Genomic DNA, 16,552 nt, shown 5'->3' on the forward strand with positions numbered 1-16,552 from the left:
CCGGAACCATTCCCATGCGTGCCGGAAGTACTTCAGTGTGACACCCAGCGGAAATAAACAACGTACATGATCGACTCCGTTGCCCGGCCTTGCTCAAAGCATAAAAGCAACGATGGCGTCTGTTCAATATTTAAGGCACTTTGTTAACGAGCGACTCACTGCTGCCGCTGAGGAAATATTTGGCGTCTTCGAAAGAACCATCGTCGAGTATCAGGAGGAGCTTCAGCGTCAGCGTCGAATGGTGGACACACTCTGTAGCCCCCAAATCAAGTTACACAGAATAGGTGCGTCAAACCCTTCATTCACTGTCACGTTAGCACCACTGACAAAGAGAAGACTATTGAATTGTTTTCAGCTGCGCTGTTATCTTTACCTTCAGAGGTCCAACATGAAGACAATCAACAAATTTGCACTGAGCAGCAGCTTTATAAACAGGAAGCGGACTCGTGTGCGGACCAAAGAGAACCAGAACCTCTACTGGATGGGGTGTCCAGGCATGAATTACATTTAGGTGTGTAAAACAGAATAGACTCTGCGTACCTCACCCGTTAATGAAGTAAAATCCATGGATACGTGATAGCATGACATACCAGTCATGCTTACGTAATCTTCTTTACATTTCTTTGATGATTTAAGTAGTAGAAATTCAACTTCATGGTTGTGGCATTCACTTCAATTGTTAGCAATTATGGTTCCTTTGTTTTGCCCCAATACCATGTGATGTATGGAATTAATAGTCTGCTATAAATTAAGATAGTATATATTGTTCAGGACATCCTTAATTTTACAAAGAATAGTTATAACCTTCAACGTTGTGTTTTTAACATGTGGCTTCCAACAAAGCTTGGCATCAAAGGATAATTCCAATAGATTTGGGGAAGTATACTCTTTTTATCTGAATTTAATTTACACTGGTTTTAATTTTTGTCTGCATCCATTTATGTGACAACCCTCTTATACCATATCACTATAATTATTTTCAGTGGTATACAATGATCTCGAGTGTCAAATGCCCCCCCCCCAGATCTATAAATTGATCAAACACTAGTAGATATATAGATAGATGTTTATGACAAGACAGAATGTAAATGTTTATATTTATGCTTGAATATGCTATCTTCCGTCATCTTACCCTGAGTTCCCATCAGCTCTCCTCAGTTTACTTTAAAGCTTCAAACCCTCAACACAATAACCCTTTCTTCTTGGTCGTTTTTTGATCTTCAGAAATACAACACATCAAGGAGCCGCAGCTTCTTCGTGACGAGCAGCTTTGTTGGCCGGAGCAAAATCCATTTGTGGACCAAGAAGAGCCGGCACCTCTGCAAATTAAAGAGGAACCGGGTTCCAGTCACGAGGGAGAAGAGCTAAATAATATCCTATCCATTCCTGTTGTCGACGACCATTACCAGAGAGGGAATGCCGTCCTGTATTCGAGTCCCATTGAAAGTCCGTCGGAGGACGTGAATGTACACAATGAGATGAACATAAAGTCATTCCGATGTGACTATTGCAGTAAAGCGTTTGGCTTCAGGTGCAAGCTGAAAAGACACATGATGACCCACACGGGAGTGAAGCCCTACTCTTGCAAGACGTGTGGCAAAGGATTTAACCAGACATCCAACCTGAAAAGACACTTGATGATCCACACGGACGAGAAGCCGCACGCTTGCAAAACGTGCGGGAAGCAATTCAGGAACACTCACGAAGTCATCACGCACGCCAGAACACACACGGGCGAGAAGCCGTACCCCTGCAACACGTGTGGTAAGAGGTTCGCGCAGCTGTCTATCCTCAAGAGACACATCATGGTCCACACGGGTGAGAAGCCGTTCCTCTGCAACACGTGCGGCAGAAGTTTTGGCGACCTGTCGGTGCTGAAAAGGCACGTAATGGTGCATACGGGAGAGAAGCCGTACGTTTGCAACGTCTGCGGCAGAAGGTTCCGCGCCAACAGCAACTTGAGCATCCACAGGAGGAGGGTGCATGCGGCGGAGAATTCTCTTGAGGAAGCCGCTTGTTTGGACACTTGTTAGTTTGTTCACTTGAAAAGAATTTAAGTGTACAATTTTTCTTTTTCTATGGAGTGTGCGTCTCTCCAATAAAAGATGATTTGATGCGTATCTCGATACATGGTGCGTGATACGATTAGGTTTCGGTTCATCTTAAAGTGGAGCAATGCAATTTAGTTTCACTTGGTGGGTTTGATTCAATTCAATATAATACAGTTTATCAGAGTTTTCTATGTATAGTTTAGGCATGTGCAGCTCCAATACGACATGTGATTCGTGGAGTGCGATAAGATTAAAGGATGGTACATTTTAAAGTAGAATCATTCGATTTGATGCACTCATATTAGTACACTGTTGTGTGCAGGGAGTAAAAAGTTAAAAATTGCAAATAAAGCACAAACACAGTACTTGAGAAATCTTCCAGTTAAGTATTTGTGCTGTTTGCACTGGGTGGTGTAAAATGAAAATGACCAACAGAATTACCAATTGCCTTTAGTTTGGAGTACCTTGCCAGATCTTGCCCTGTGGGATGATGGTGACTAATTATTGGTGTAGTTAACTTTTTTGCAGTATAAAATCTAACAATTGACATAACTGGGGTTTATATCTTGCGCAAGCCATTCTTTTTGAAAAATATTTAACCTGACACCCCAATAATGTGCCCAGCGTGGTAAAATGGTGTTATTTCATCATATTTATTTATAAAATTGCCACTGGAAGTTTGGGCCACCAGGCTACTGTTAATGTATGACCCTAGTTGGAAATAATTTAGGAACTAGTATGGTGAAGCTATGCAGTTTTCAGATACAGGGAAGGGTCATCAATATCAATATACAAGGTTTGGAGGTGATGAATGACATGTAAATTACACTCAACAAAAAAAGTTGAATGAACTCCAGATGTCATGGTAACAAACTTGATTAAATGTCAATGTAACTTTTGCTTTGTTGAAAGTTGGCGTTCCCACATTTCACAACCAAGAAATAATAGTTTCCAGAACAAGAGAAACCCAACTTAGAGCTATAAGAACAACTAGGTAAATTGATTAGACGCAAACAAATTGCTTGCTTTGTTGAGCTACCTTTTTGTCCAACTTAAATTTCAGTTTTAGGCCAACAAATACTTGGAAGTTTTGAAATGTTGGTATTAATCTTTCTTGGACCCTTCTGCACCTTGCCTCATCCTCCTCTTCACTTTGTTCTTCTGGCCTTCCTCCTGTCTAAACTGGTGTCTGGACAAAAAAATGTCCACCTCAGTCAAATCAAATCGGCAACAAATGAGTTAGTCTCAGGATGAAGAGTAGCATGCTGGAATCTCACCTGGACTGCCAGCGTCTGCCGCTGTTCCACACGCGACCAAAAGAGGGCAACCAGTTGGCGTCTGTGTTTGAGCTGTGATCAAAGTTGGCACCCACTCTGTTAGGGGGGAGCTTCTTCAATTTCTCTTGCTCCTCTGGGAGAAATACACAGAATTCCTGTTAGTGTACGTTGGCAATCAATTGTGAATGTCCTTCCTGTGTGGTGCCACGAAGAAGCACCGTAATACATCATAAAAAAAGTCATCAAGGCCGAAGATATTTTGTCCCCACCCAAGACGAGTTAAAAAACAAAAACATATGCTACTCTGTCTGAGGAACTCGTGGGCCGACGGGCCAATCTCGGGAGGTGCCACGCTCGTAGACGTCCCCTCTAGAGGATCATCATCCTGGAGCCAAGGAGGGACAGCACCTGCAATGCCAAGAGTTTGCAATAAGTTATCAATACAGCTGTGTCAGTTACTGAAAAATACTAGCACATGCACTACAGTGGGGACACTACACATACGCCTTCAATGAGGTGGTTAGACCTTAATTTTGATGAGCTTGTTCCAAAAACCTTTTTTTTTTTTAATTTCATGTTTTTTAATATAGAAAAACATCACAGTACAACTTTTGTGTGTTGTGCCTTTACATGGAGCAGCCTTTTGAAATTCAGAAATGCCAATAATCCGTTCCAACCTCTCCACTCTACCCAAAATATATTTCTAATCTGGACAACAAATACTAGAACATTGTACTTGCTAAACAGTAATCTTTGAAATGTGGCGATTGCTTATGGTATTGAGGCAAAGTGAATTGCCATGGGCTGAGTCAGCGCGAGCAGCCGAGCTATTGCTATGCTAAAAGCAGCTGAGCTAGCACTAAGGCGGCGCGCCCAGTGTATTTGGCTGCCAGGATGGCCGAGTGGTCTAAGGCGCCGCGTTCAGGACCCAGTCTCCCCAGGAGGCCTGGGTTCGAATCTCGAATTTCCCCATTGTGGGACTAATAAAGGCAATATTATTATCATTAAATAGAATGCAAAGATGTCAACAGTAATGCATCACAATTTAATGCTGCACTCCAATTAATTGTGCTGCTTCTTCTGGTGTGCCTGCCTTGTAGGCTTAAATGAGGGGAATACCAAGACTAATGACTGTAATAGTCATTTATTGAAGAGGATAAAGAATATATGCCTGTTAGTATTGCTATATTATGTCTACACGTGCTGCTGTGTCCGTAGCTTCTAAAATCAACTAATGCTAAACGTTAGCATGTCCATGGCGTTTTGCATTGTTCGTCAGCATTAAGCTAATCTCTCTTGACAAATTTGTGACAATATTAGCTTTGTTCCTTATTGCTGCTCTTACTAATGTACCTGTGTGCACGTTTCCGCTGTTTGATGAATCCTACGACAAAGAAAACAACACCAGTGAATGCTGTGCTTGTGTTGGGTGGGTTAAAAGGCATTTCATGTACCTGATAACCAATGAACGTCAGGCCCGGCTGCCGCGCGTCGACCATAGAGTCGAAAATGCTGCTCGCCGTCTGCTGGTGGCCTCCCCATGACGTCCCTTGAAAGCTATTTCGCACCCCCGGGTAAGAGCATGAGCACAAACCATGTTAAAAGACTCTTGAATGCATTTGAGGAGACGGTGTTACCTGACACTGGCCTCTGCTGCCTTTTCTGTTCCGTTTGGTCCGTTAATCGACCCCGGCTCCGCTTCATGCTGATTTTGATTCAGGAAAAGCCAACAGCGGTTCACATAGGAAGTATCGCCGCTAATCACCCCTTACTATCCAATAATTGTTTATCTATTTGGCAACTATTTTTGGTCAGTGAGTTTGACCTTAAAACCACTCCACAGGAACACCATTGTTCCTGATACATGCACACTTTCTTTCACAAAGGTTGTTGTTGCTACAATCTACTCAACTTCTCTGCTGTGCGTGTGAAAGCTGACAGTTGACAGTCAAGACCACAGTTATGGATACCGCCATTGCATCCTTGGAAACAAACCTCTAGAAGAGACTCAAGGAGCTGTTGGCGTTGTTTCTCCTGGGCCCGGATCAACTCGGCTTGCTGAAGACAAGGACACAAGCAGAACAGCAAATATGAAATCTTGAAAATTGTGCTCGAAAACAATATGGCATTAGTCAATAAAGAGGTGGTTCTCAGAAAACATGATCCAGAAGTGCGACGTGGGCCCAAAACTGAACTTGTGCAAACATAACCAAAAAAAAAAAAAAATCATACATGCTTTAAATCAAACCTTCCTGTAGTGTGCAATAAATAATGAAAAGGTAGGTCAGTCAGCCTTTTGTTGCTAGGAGTTGTTGCAATGTTGTGGTTGATGGACACCAAACACTGAGCGCTCAAGGGCAAAATAACTTCTCTACCTTCATACAAAGTTATTCAGTCGAAAAAAAAAAAATTACGTTGAAAATGCTGCCATTCAAGGTCGTTAAAATTGAGGCTCACGTTGAACTTATTAGCTGTTGGTGTCGCAAAATATCAAATGCCTGCAGCGGGACCGTGCCCTTTTCAAATCCTGCTGACTCACGTACTAGAATACACACACACACACACACACATGTGCACGTGCTTTCAAAAATACTTCCAGCCACAGCAAAAGTTGCAAAACATCAGACGTGCCTCGTGGACTCAAACTGTAGCAACCGGAACAGAATTTTAACGGCCAATGTGATGTAACATGCTGGACAGCGTGCCACTCAACTAAGCTGTATTGTGTTGTATTTACATCGTACCATTTTATTAGCGACAACTGTTTGTGAAACTGATGCATTTTAAGGGTATAAAGGTACATTGTTTACATAGTAGTGTTGGCAAGTCACAAACAGGAATCAGCTTTCTTCACTGCTCAAAAAAAACAACAGCACAAATTTATGTCAGTAAAGTTGTTCATTTTATCTCTGCAGTGTATATGCAATATTGCAAACAGTCAAAATTGGTGAAGGACTAAAATGTTGACTCTTGAACTGCGTGGGTCACCATTCGCAGTCTTCCATGGAACATGTTTTCTGAGAACCACCCAAAGACAGAGTGCTTTATTGTTGTATTAACAGTGGTTAACTTGTTGATGTTGAAAAAGTACAGAGCTACTGACATTTTGACCCTCTATTACTTCCTATAGAAAAAAAAAGGTTCATGTGTGAGTCACCATAAAATAAAATGTAATATTACCTGTTTGATGAATTCATCCTCCTTCTCCACAAATGTTTCCAACACTTTGGCCACCTCAAATTTGAACCTACAGGGTGGGGAAAAAAAGCATGTTTAACATCATTTTCACCTTGTTGTTGACTTGAGAAAACATCTCTCTTCATCTTTCCATGAGATTCACCAGGCTCACCGCTGAGTCTCTTCCTGCGTGATGATGACTTTGTCTTTCAACTTGGGGTCTGCCTTGTTTTCCCACCAGAACTTGTGGGTACTTTTTCTGTGTTCTGGCCTAAAATCAGATCGATTACAAAGGTCAAACACACTACACACTGTGCCCGCTTCTTGCATAAAAAAATCTTAGAAGTTATCCTATCTGACATCCTACAACAATTTTTGATGCTGTGTATTTAGGAACCCTTTAGGAAAAGTTGTCACTCACGTGGCCATGTGCTCCAACAATCCTCCATGTAACACGGTCATGTTGCCATCCGAAACATTTCGTTCCACTTCATGGCCACAGCAGTAACACCAAAAGGTTTTCTTGTGCTGAGCGCAATCAAACTTTTCAACTTCGGGTTTTTTAAGTGTTCGCCGAGCTTCCTTCACCTGGAAGACATGATGAACAGCTGTCCAAGCACCTTTGTAATATGTTAAAAAATAAACTAAAAACTATATATTTTGACTCAAGTTTTCTAGTTCTTTCGATTTCAGAGAACCAAATCACGGATCACCAATGCGTTTCTGTCTTTTGCCTATTCTACTATAACTCCAGTGCACTGGAGCCTATCCCAGCAGTCTTCGGGCAGTAGGCGGGGTACAACCTGAACTGGTTGAAAGCCAATGGCAGGGCACACGTAGGCAAACAACCATGGCGCTCACACTCAAACCTAGGAGCAATTTAGAGTGTTCAATCGACCTGCCATGCATGTTTTTGGAATGTGGGAGGAAACCCGGAGGAAACCCACGCAGGCACGGGGAGAACATGCAAACTCCACACAGGAAGGCCGGAGCCGGGATCGTTCATATTGATATAAAAAAGTTCAGTTGTGTTTAATGGCAACACATGCGATATTCTTAAAAATGTATATAGGCAAAAGAGTCCTTTTTGTGCAATCGAAAATTGATAAAATACTTAAATATTGCCTTTTAATTTCCAGTAAGTGATAACGTTCAAACTTAACAATGTTACATTGGGTGATATGTGAAATATTATTAATACGCACACGGTGGAAAACAAAAATACAGAACTCTTCGCTCCTCCAAGGCATTAATTACTCACCTTTTCAATGAATTTTAGTAACACGAGCCTAAGTCTGCTTTGGTGATACTTCCCAAAGATATGTCCTTTCCCGTTGAACGCCGTTTGTTTGCATATGGCGCAGTAATATGCGCCCATCTAGGCGAATAAGAATAATATAGAGACAACACTTTTTAGTTTGCGCTTATGACAATGGAATTATACTTGTCTAAACAGCAAAGAACGCAAAGTACTAAATTGCCAAAAGAGGAAATGCCGTCTCGATATGGATCCTCCTAGAAACAATAGGTGGAACTGTTTTTGTTAATAATCATTATACCATAAAATATCTACCAGAAGCTGGCTTTCACGTCATACAAAAAATATGTAGAATTTTCAATGAAAGGGTATTTACTAGATAATCAAATTGAGTTAATGCAATACTAAACCTTCTTTCCGGTTGTGGTCGGAAAGTAAAAAGCGTGACACATATGAGAAGTACTGTTGGGACGCTAGTTTTGGTTACAAATCTCAAACAAGTTCATTCAAAATCGCAAAAATTTCACTGACGCCTTTACTGAGTTTGTAATTTGTTTTAATTTCGATTTACTTGTGTTGCACACTTTCTTGGGAAACAAGTGGAATAAACTTAAAAAGGAAATACTTGTATGGGTATTAATGGCAATAAAAATTAGTACTTAAGGCATATGGAGGCAAAAAAAACTAACGATGTTTATAAACCCATCGTGCGCAAACAATTTTACACATCCTGAACAAACTCTTGACCTTACACAGTTGAAGTTGTACGCAGGAGAGTTTGACCATGGTGCCACACTTAAAAATACATTAGGAGATTAAACTCTTAATTTTACGAGAATGAAATCCCATATTTTGAAAATAACAAATCATAAAATTCCAACATTTATGTCAGTTTATTACGTCAATAAACTCTCATATTAAATTTTTTCTTTCTTTTTTTTCTCCAATGGATTGATGGATGCTGTAATGTTAGCAAAAACACGTGAAAGTCGTTTTAGAAATGAACAAGTTGTGATTTTCAATATCAATTGCATTTTCGCGACGAACATGACTATTTATTCAGTTATTTATTTATAAAAACATTTATTGCCAAGATTAAAGTATTTTTTAATGAGAAAAGTTAAAAAATGTTCAAGAAAAACTGTTATATTTACAAAAAGTACGTTTTTAAAAAATATATATTTAGGCAATAATATAATCTATAAGAAAGATATCCTAAATGTCTTTTAGATGGGGAAAAAAGAAGTTGTGTTTTATTGGGAAAAAAACATCTTATTATTATTGATTTTCTTTTTTTTTTTATATATATATGTGATCAAAATCTTAATTTTTCAAGAGTAAGCGGAATTTTAAAATAAAACACAAAAAGAGGGATTCTTTATTGCCTCACGTGCACGGTCGGAACCGAGCAGTGTGACGTCTACCGGAAGTTAAACAAACCCGAGCCGAAATTTACGTTAGCCATTTCGATTCTCCTTCGTAAGGCTAAACAACAGTCCCGTTTGCCATGTCGGTGACGCAGTTGGCCACGTCCAAATTCCATCATTTGAGGACGTTCGTCAACGAGCGCTTGACTGCTGCCGCGGAAGAAATATTTGGTGTTTTTGAGAAAACCATCGTCGCCTACGAAGAAGAGATGGACCGTCAGCGCAGGCTCCTGGACGCCGTCTGCAAACCCGCCGATCATTCACAACGGACAGGTTTGTAATACATTTACGTTTGCAAATTATTCACACGTATGTTCAAACACATCTGCTACAGCACTATTCATTTCCAATTCAATTGGATTTTGATTCATATACATACACAATAAATACAGGGCAATGCAAAGCAAATAAATGGAAAGAGTGTTGGTTATATTTCCTAAAATAAAGTTGACTGTCACCATCATAAAATCTTTATTGAATGTACAGAACGTTCTTAAGTAAGAGTTATTTTTGTTTCAATTATTTTATCACTTATTTTATCACCTCCCAGCGGGAGGTTTGTGTACCCAGGTTAGCATCTCCAGTGTGGCGCAGGAGCAGCAAGAGCCTTCGCACATTAAAGTGAAACAAGAGGAGCATTTCTCCAACTGTGCAGTCTGGCCGCTGGTTTTGGATTGTGACCAGAACGAAAGCGAAGCGGACAAAGACGCCACAGATGCAACGGAAAATGGCGACTTTGATGTGTCTGAACTGAGCAGCGATAATCAAATCGTCTTCCGTGGCTATTATCCAGAAAACAACCAAGATTACCTAGACGACAACGTGGCTTCTACATCTGCTCGGAGTATTAAAACGGAACATCACGACCAGGAGGACAGGACGTACAACCTGGAGGACGCCATGTCAGCCATCAACTCTCAGGCTCAACTTTTTGAGCAGCCTTTCCAGGGCAGCGTCTTCCACACCGACTCAGACGTGTATTCGCAAGCCAAGCCTTTTGTTTGCGACGTCTGCGGAAAGGGATTCGGCTTTAAGCGATACCTAGCGCAGCACATGATCACCCATTCGGCGGAGAAGCCCTACTCTTGCGGCAGGTGTCGCAAGACTTTCCGGCGCATGCAGGGTTTGCAGATACACATGCGGTGCCACACGGGTGAGAAGCCGTATTTCTGCAAAACCTGTGGGAAGAGATTCTGTCAGAGTTCCTCACTCAGGGTTCATATGAGAGTCCACACGGGGGAGAAGCCGTATTCATGCACCACATGCGGGACCGGATTCAGTAGCCTGCCGGTGCTCAGGAACCACATCGTGAGGGTCCATGGCAACAACATGCTGTACGTTACCTCACCCCTCGAGAGGAACTCTGTTGTATGGCCCAATTAAAGTGTCGTTACACATGTGATATATAACTGTATTTTTATGCAGGTAATTTTGGTGCAAAATTAACTTGTACTTGTAGTAAACAAATTTGAAGTTGAAACTACATTGTAAAAAAAAAAAACTCAGCTTGTACTTTTTTGGGCTAAAACAAGTTGGAACAACTTTAAAATATATATTATTGACATTTAGGGCAAACATTTGTTGCTTTAAAATTTGAAATTCATCCAGATTTTTTAAACAGTGTAGGCATGGGCTGATTAATGGTTTGATGGTTTACTGTGATTTTTAAAAAGTCAGAGGGGGGGGGGGCATGATGCCAGCGGGTCCTCGATAGCCCCTAGGAATAACATGAACAATCTTCCGGTCTGTTCTGAAAATAGGTAACCAGTGATGGGACACTGTGTCTTGCTAAGAACAATTAAAAGCACGGGATAACTTTCTTAATGTGCCAAATATTCTGTATTTTGTTTCAGCATAAAATAGATTGTGTTCAATGGTAACAAATGCTGTTTTTATTTACCCATATAATCTAATATCGGCCCATGCCTAGTTGTTGCCATGAATTGCAGTTTTAGCATCTTCCCGGTCTAGTTTAAACAAGATATTTAGGAAAATATATTGTTTGTGGAATAAGAATTAAACAGAAAAAAATCATGTTTTTATCCATCTCAGGAGGCGGCCAATTTGTCCCGAATTGCCAAATAGGGTTTACTGAAATTGACGGTAAAATACCCACAGGGTCGCATTGTCAAGGTCACGTGACCAAACCTAGAAAACAGGTGATGTTCGCAAGCTGAGGCCTTCGGCGCAGTGATGTCATTTTCAGTCAACAGCAAGTGGCAGTACGAGGCAACATGGCTGTTCCTTAAAATGGATGAATGCTGCATAATTCATATTGCACAAACGCAATATTAATCAGAATTCCGTGTTTAGACTAGTGAGGGGTGCATAGAACACATTTTTTGACTTGCCATTCCCTTTAATGTTGCATTGAGTTTCTCAAAGAGTCATGAGGTGAATTAGTGACAAGTCGACTGACAATATGCGAGGGATTTTCTGAGGCTTTTCTGGCCTCCAAGTGCAGTCATCCAGAAGTATATACTGTCTTATATTTATTTTCAGGGCAGCATGGTGTGGTTATGCTTCTGAGTTCAAATCTCGGCCCTTTTCCCCTATGTGATGATTGCATGTTTTCTTTTTTCTCTTCAGATAATCAGACCCCCGCTCCCAAAATGGGCGTTAGAGTAATCGAAGACTCCAAAAGTCTTGGTTCGACATTTTCCATCATTTTTGTAAACAGGAACAGATTTATTCACATTACACATGAAACATAAGCTTTTTTTAAGTTAAGTGAAACGTTTGTCTTTGTATGAATTGAAGGCTGGAGACAAGTGCAACATTAACAGTTTTAACGGGGTGACTTGTGCCATAAAAGCACTAATAAAGGCATCCGAATTGCTTTAGCTGCATATGAAGGGCTGTTCTAATGCCACTGAAAGTTGTTTTTGTCAGTTTTCCCCCCTCTCCTGCACTGATATCCACTTTCATGTGTTGTCGTTTCAAATGAGTTGACAAGTTTGAACTTCTGGCAAAAGCAAATCTCTTCTCACGATGTGCGGGAGACAGAAACTGTGCTGAGCTGTTTATGGACTGTGCTTTTGGCTAAAGTGCAAGGCAGTTACACTTTTTGTCCTCTAAATATTAAGTTCTGTGTGGTGTAATCATATTTTTATGATGGATAACGTGTCTCACTGAGATAGATGCAGCTCATCTGTGACCCTCTTGAGGACACGCGCTATGGAAAATGCATGGATGGATGGATTTTTGTTTATGTTTATTGTCACCACTGAGACAAGACTGATCATATTTTCGCCAGCTGAGATAAGCTACATCTTTGTAAATAGTTGAACTGTGAAAATATTTAATGTTGTGAAGACATTACAATTGTTTATGGTTCATTTGGTTTCAGACACCTGAAAAATTATTTATTTTCTGTTCAAATAAACTACCTCAATGATGTTGCTTTTCTGACATTAGGTTGCAAATCACAGAAGTCACCAAGCTTCTGGATACTCTCCAATTCTGCATTTAAATTTTGTTTATTTATATGTAATGAAGACACAATAAAGGTGCAATCGCTAAACGAAGTGTAACAGTCAAAGTTGGAACAAATAAAATGTAAAACTAAAATAGTGACTTTCTTGTTCTAGTTCTTGTTCTCAAAAGTGTGGGCTTGCTCTATTGGTTCATGAAAGAATTACTGTGCAAGTGCTGTTCAGTTGTGTTTAATTTAAATTCAGTACATGTACATTTTGAACGACTTTCCGAGTATTTGCATGTGAATGGAGAAGTGATGTATACATTACTATTTTAGGGATACAAAAAAATGTATAAAGTGAAAATTCAACAGAGGGTTAAAAGTAAGGGCGTTAATTGTGATTTATAGCTCATTAGTTGTGTGCATGTCGACAATTATCAAAGCACAGCTCGCAACGGTTCACCAGCTCCTGTTTCAAATTCGGATTACATCAGATTAACTGTCGCCATCTAGTGGGATTTTAAAACAGTTACAGCCATTTCTGTTCCAAGGTTTTCTTTATATATGTATTGCTTTAAATGAAATTGAACTCTATTAAAAGAAAAAACCCCACAACTTTCCCCGTACATAACGTTTGAATAAAATCCGCTCGATCTGTTTCATACACACGGCTGCCGCTATTTAGTTACGTGATTAAACCTCAATATGTAATTGGTCCAGACGCCATTTCGTTTGACGTCACCTTCAACTCAGATTTCTGGCGGGAAATGTCATTTCCACTCCACTGCGTGTCAGATTAAAAGTGTAACATTTAATAGTTAACACGTTTGAGTGCTCCCCTAAAAACTCCGAATGAGTTTACAGCATAATAAATGAAGGACATCTTGTGTGAGGTTCTCTGTTCTGCAGTAAGGTAAGAATCTATGGTACTGATGATTTTTGTTGGTAGCCATTTTGTCTGCTTGACAACATATATGTGCTCATCTTTTTTTTCCTCATTCCTTCATTCTTTGCCTTACTTTTTTTTAAACTACTGCTTCTATTGAGTCTAACTTGTTTTGTGATTTGGTGGGCCCAAGGCATGTTGTTTGAAGTGGGGTTGGTTTCATGAATGTTGTAAATTTTGCCACATTATTAGGACAACAGCGGCACAATCTAATGCAGCAAATCCCCAAAAAGTACTTAGAGCTCCAAGTACTATCATAAAGTCCAACATTGAAGTACACTGGCGAAATTGAGCCAAGTTGAATAATTAGAAGTTTATGTTAAAAAAAACACTTCTGTATGGTTTGTATCATTTTCAACCGCCAATTTGCTCTAATTATTGCTATGCAAAGATATAAACCAAGATCACGGACCTCACCAGCACGTCCTCTGACCCGAGTGAGTACTCCCGCTGGGTGCTTCAGAGTCGTGTAGATGGATACTTTTTACAACGGTAATAGATCACGACACTAAAAGATGTTGGAATTTGGAAGTAGCACAGTTCATTATGTGAGTTTAAGGGGGCACAGTGACACAGCTGACATGAATATCTGAGGTTGTGATCCCCAGCAGGTGAGGGGCCCCGCCGGGCCCCACGTTTTGCTCTGATCTTCCCTCTGCTTGTTAACGCGTTTTGGCAGGGACTGTCAACAATAATGTGTTTACAAGTTTAAGTGTGCATCTCTTGACAAAAGTATGATGTATTGTGACCCAGTGATGTGACTTAAAATGACACGTCAACGGTGACATTAAAGACCGAGGATTCAAATATGCCATCAGGCTCAAAAATTCACAACTTCGATACAGCTCAGATCAACTTTATTTTCTATGATATGCAGGTTCATTTTAATAATATTTTGTATATGCATAACAGCGTTCACAGATTTTTTAAAAAATAATCCTGTATCACTTTGGCGCCATCTGGTAGAATATTGGTCTTTCTATTAATAGCCCTTGTGGTCAAATTTGCTATTACAATTTGCCTATAATCCGTAATTTATGATTACGAGTAAATCCCCAAAGGTGAGTGATATGTTTGCGCATTGTGTAATGTCACATCAATTTGTGCTTGTGTTATATTGAGGCTAGTAGGCTACCTGCTACTAATGATGAGCTTCACGTGAGTGTTTTTTTTTTTTTTTGTCGAATACTTTAAAATATACAGTTGTTTATGGGGGGCACGGTGGCCGACTGGTTAGCACGATGACCTCACAGTGAGAGACAGCATCGGGCGTGGGTTCAATCCCGGCTCCGGCCATCCTGTGTGGAGTTTGCATGTTCTCCCTGTGCTTGCGTGGGTTTCCTCCGGGTACTCCGGTTTCCTCCCACATTCCAAAAACATGCATGGCAGGCCGATTGAACACTCTAAATTGCCCCGAGGTATGAGTGTGAGCGCGGATGGTTGTTCGTCTCTTTGTGCCCTGCAATTGGCTGGCAACCAGTTCAGGGTGTACCCCGTCTACTGCCCGAAGATAGCTGGGATAGGCTTTAGCACCCCCGTGACCCTAGTGAGGAGAAGCGGTACAGAAAATGGATGGATATACAGTTGTTTATGTAAAATAGGTTCACGATGTGTACAATCTAGATGAATGGTGCAGGTGGTTTATGATCCTCTTTGTTTGTAGTCCTTGGCCGCTATGTTGTGGCATATTGATGCAATTAATTAATTAATGTAGTTCCTTCAGATGATGTTTTGATGTTATTGCTGTAGGATCTTATCAAAATGATACAAAATACAATTCTTAAAGTATTTTGTAGCATGTGACGATCTTAACGATAGTGGAACCAGTGTAAAAATACCCATGTTAAAAATTAACTAGGGCTGCAAGATATTGCAAAAAAATTACATTGCGATATTTGGAGAGGCTGCAATGTACATTGTGATATTAAAACTAGAAAAATATTCACCAGATGACTCAAATAGCTCTGTTTGGGAAGACTTTGCTTTGTTTATTATACAGCTCTGGGATGGCCACTTGATAGAAATACGTGCGCCACGGCATTTTATACCTTTTGTTGAGCATGCGGATCATTTTTTTTAAACCTCTCTTTCGTGACGGCATTGAGTTTCACTTTCACTTTCGCCCCGTAAAAAGTTATTGCATTCGTGATTTGTCGATGCTGTCTGGACTTCTTCATAAGGTGTTATAATAAAGGCGTCTGTCATTGTTTTTTGAGTAGATGGTTTTGCATCGGGTTCCACTAATGGGTCTGAACTGGTTGTAAAGGAGCTCGTAATAGCATTCAAATGGTCGGACAGGTTTGTTGTATTACCTCGAGTTGTAACAACAACGGTGAGGCACTGTCAGCAGAGGGTTTTTTGTGTGTTGTATATTCCTTTTTATGGCCGAAATAACTCCATATTTCGCCGCTTCTGCTGCCGTTGTCGGTATTAGACGGGTTGCTAGATGTGGACGGGGTCTTTCGGAGGCTGCGCGCTTGCTAATGACGTCACGCTAAGAACGTATTTTTCAAATATATTTCTTTGCCACTGTGTTTGTTTTAACCCCTGGCTGTTCTATTTGCATATTTTGATTCGCTAAATACAAAAATAAAACAAAATCACTGCATGCCCGCCACGTTGCCGGGTCAGCTGCCTTATCACTTCCGCCTATGCCCCCGGGAAGCCGCTGCCACACAGCAGTGGAACGTTTGCGTTTCTCCTCCTTGTAGCGTGCTGCTTTTATGAAACAAACCAAAAGTTTCCGTGTTCTAAAAAAAAAAGATAGAAACATCGCCCGTCCTACAATGTGACTATTGCGCTAGCGCACATCGCAATCGCGATGTTAAAAACGCATATCGTGCAGGTCTAAAATTAACTGTTGCAAACACATAACCTTTTGCATAACGGCAATTGTTTGCTATAATTGTCCAAATTGTATTTTAAATAACTAAACTACTAAATATAGTAATCAAAATAATGGTTGCGTGTTTGGTCAACCAAATAGTTTCTTGACTTC

The 16,552-nt window shown here is 40.4% G+C and overlaps 3 protein-coding genes and 1 long non-coding RNA gene across 4 annotated transcripts in view; 3 read left to right on the forward strand and 1 right to left on the reverse strand.

Annotated features, from left to right (window-relative positions):
* LOC148344111 (uncharacterized) lies at positions 1–2,120 on the forward strand. The gene is made up of 3 exons (XM_088293335.1): positions 1–284; positions 380–511; positions 1,225–2,120. Exons 1-3 carry the CDS (start codon positions 113–115, stop codon positions 2,031–2,033), a joined length of 1,113 nt encoding a protein of 370 aa, XP_088149461.1. The 5' UTR covers positions 1–112; the 3' UTR covers positions 2,034–2,120.
* Positions 2,121–2,688: 568 nt separating this feature from the next.
* On the reverse strand, positions 2,689–7,999 carry cenatac (centrosomal AT-AC splicing factor). The gene is made up of 11 exons (XM_088293348.1): positions 7,767–7,999; positions 6,927–7,093; positions 6,678–6,776; positions 6,509–6,575; positions 5,324–5,386; positions 4,966–5,033; positions 4,783–4,885; positions 4,682–4,712; positions 3,632–3,736; positions 3,329–3,461; positions 2,689–3,240 (listed from the first exon to the last, which is right to left on the reverse strand). Exons 1-11 carry the CDS (start codon positions 7,881–7,883, stop codon positions 3,156–3,158), a joined length of 1,038 nt encoding a protein of 345 aa, XP_088149474.1. The 5' UTR covers positions 7,884–7,999; the 3' UTR covers positions 2,689–3,155.
* Positions 8,000–9,174: 1,175 nt separating this feature from the next.
* Positions 9,175–11,141, forward strand: LOC148344113 (uncharacterized). Its single transcript, XM_088293362.1, has 2 exons — positions 9,175–9,463; positions 9,741–11,141. The coding sequence occupies exons 1-2, from the start codon at positions 9,271–9,273 to the stop codon at positions 10,571–10,573; spliced, it is 1,026 nt and encodes a 341-aa protein (XP_088149488.1). The 5' UTR covers positions 9,175–9,270; the 3' UTR covers positions 10,574–11,141.
* A 2,241-nt stretch (positions 11,142–13,382) lies between these two features.
* LOC148344114 (uncharacterized) overlaps positions 13,383–16,552 on the forward strand; it is a 59,424-nt gene continuing 56,254 nt past the window's right edge. The window contains exon 1 of the long non-coding RNA XR_015844033.1: positions 13,383–13,521. This is a non-coding gene — a long non-coding RNA (uncharacterized LOC148344114). The remainder of the gene's footprint in view (positions 13,522–16,552) is intronic.

Source organism: Idiotropiscis lumnitzeri, chromosome 1 (assembly GCF_059441095.1).
Source record: "Idiotropiscis lumnitzeri isolate Australia: NSW breed Sydney's pygmy pipehorse chromosome 1, RoL_Ilum_1.0, whole genome shotgun sequence".
Lineage (NCBI taxonomy): Eukaryota > Metazoa > Chordata > Actinopteri > Syngnathiformes > Syngnathidae > Idiotropiscis > Idiotropiscis lumnitzeri.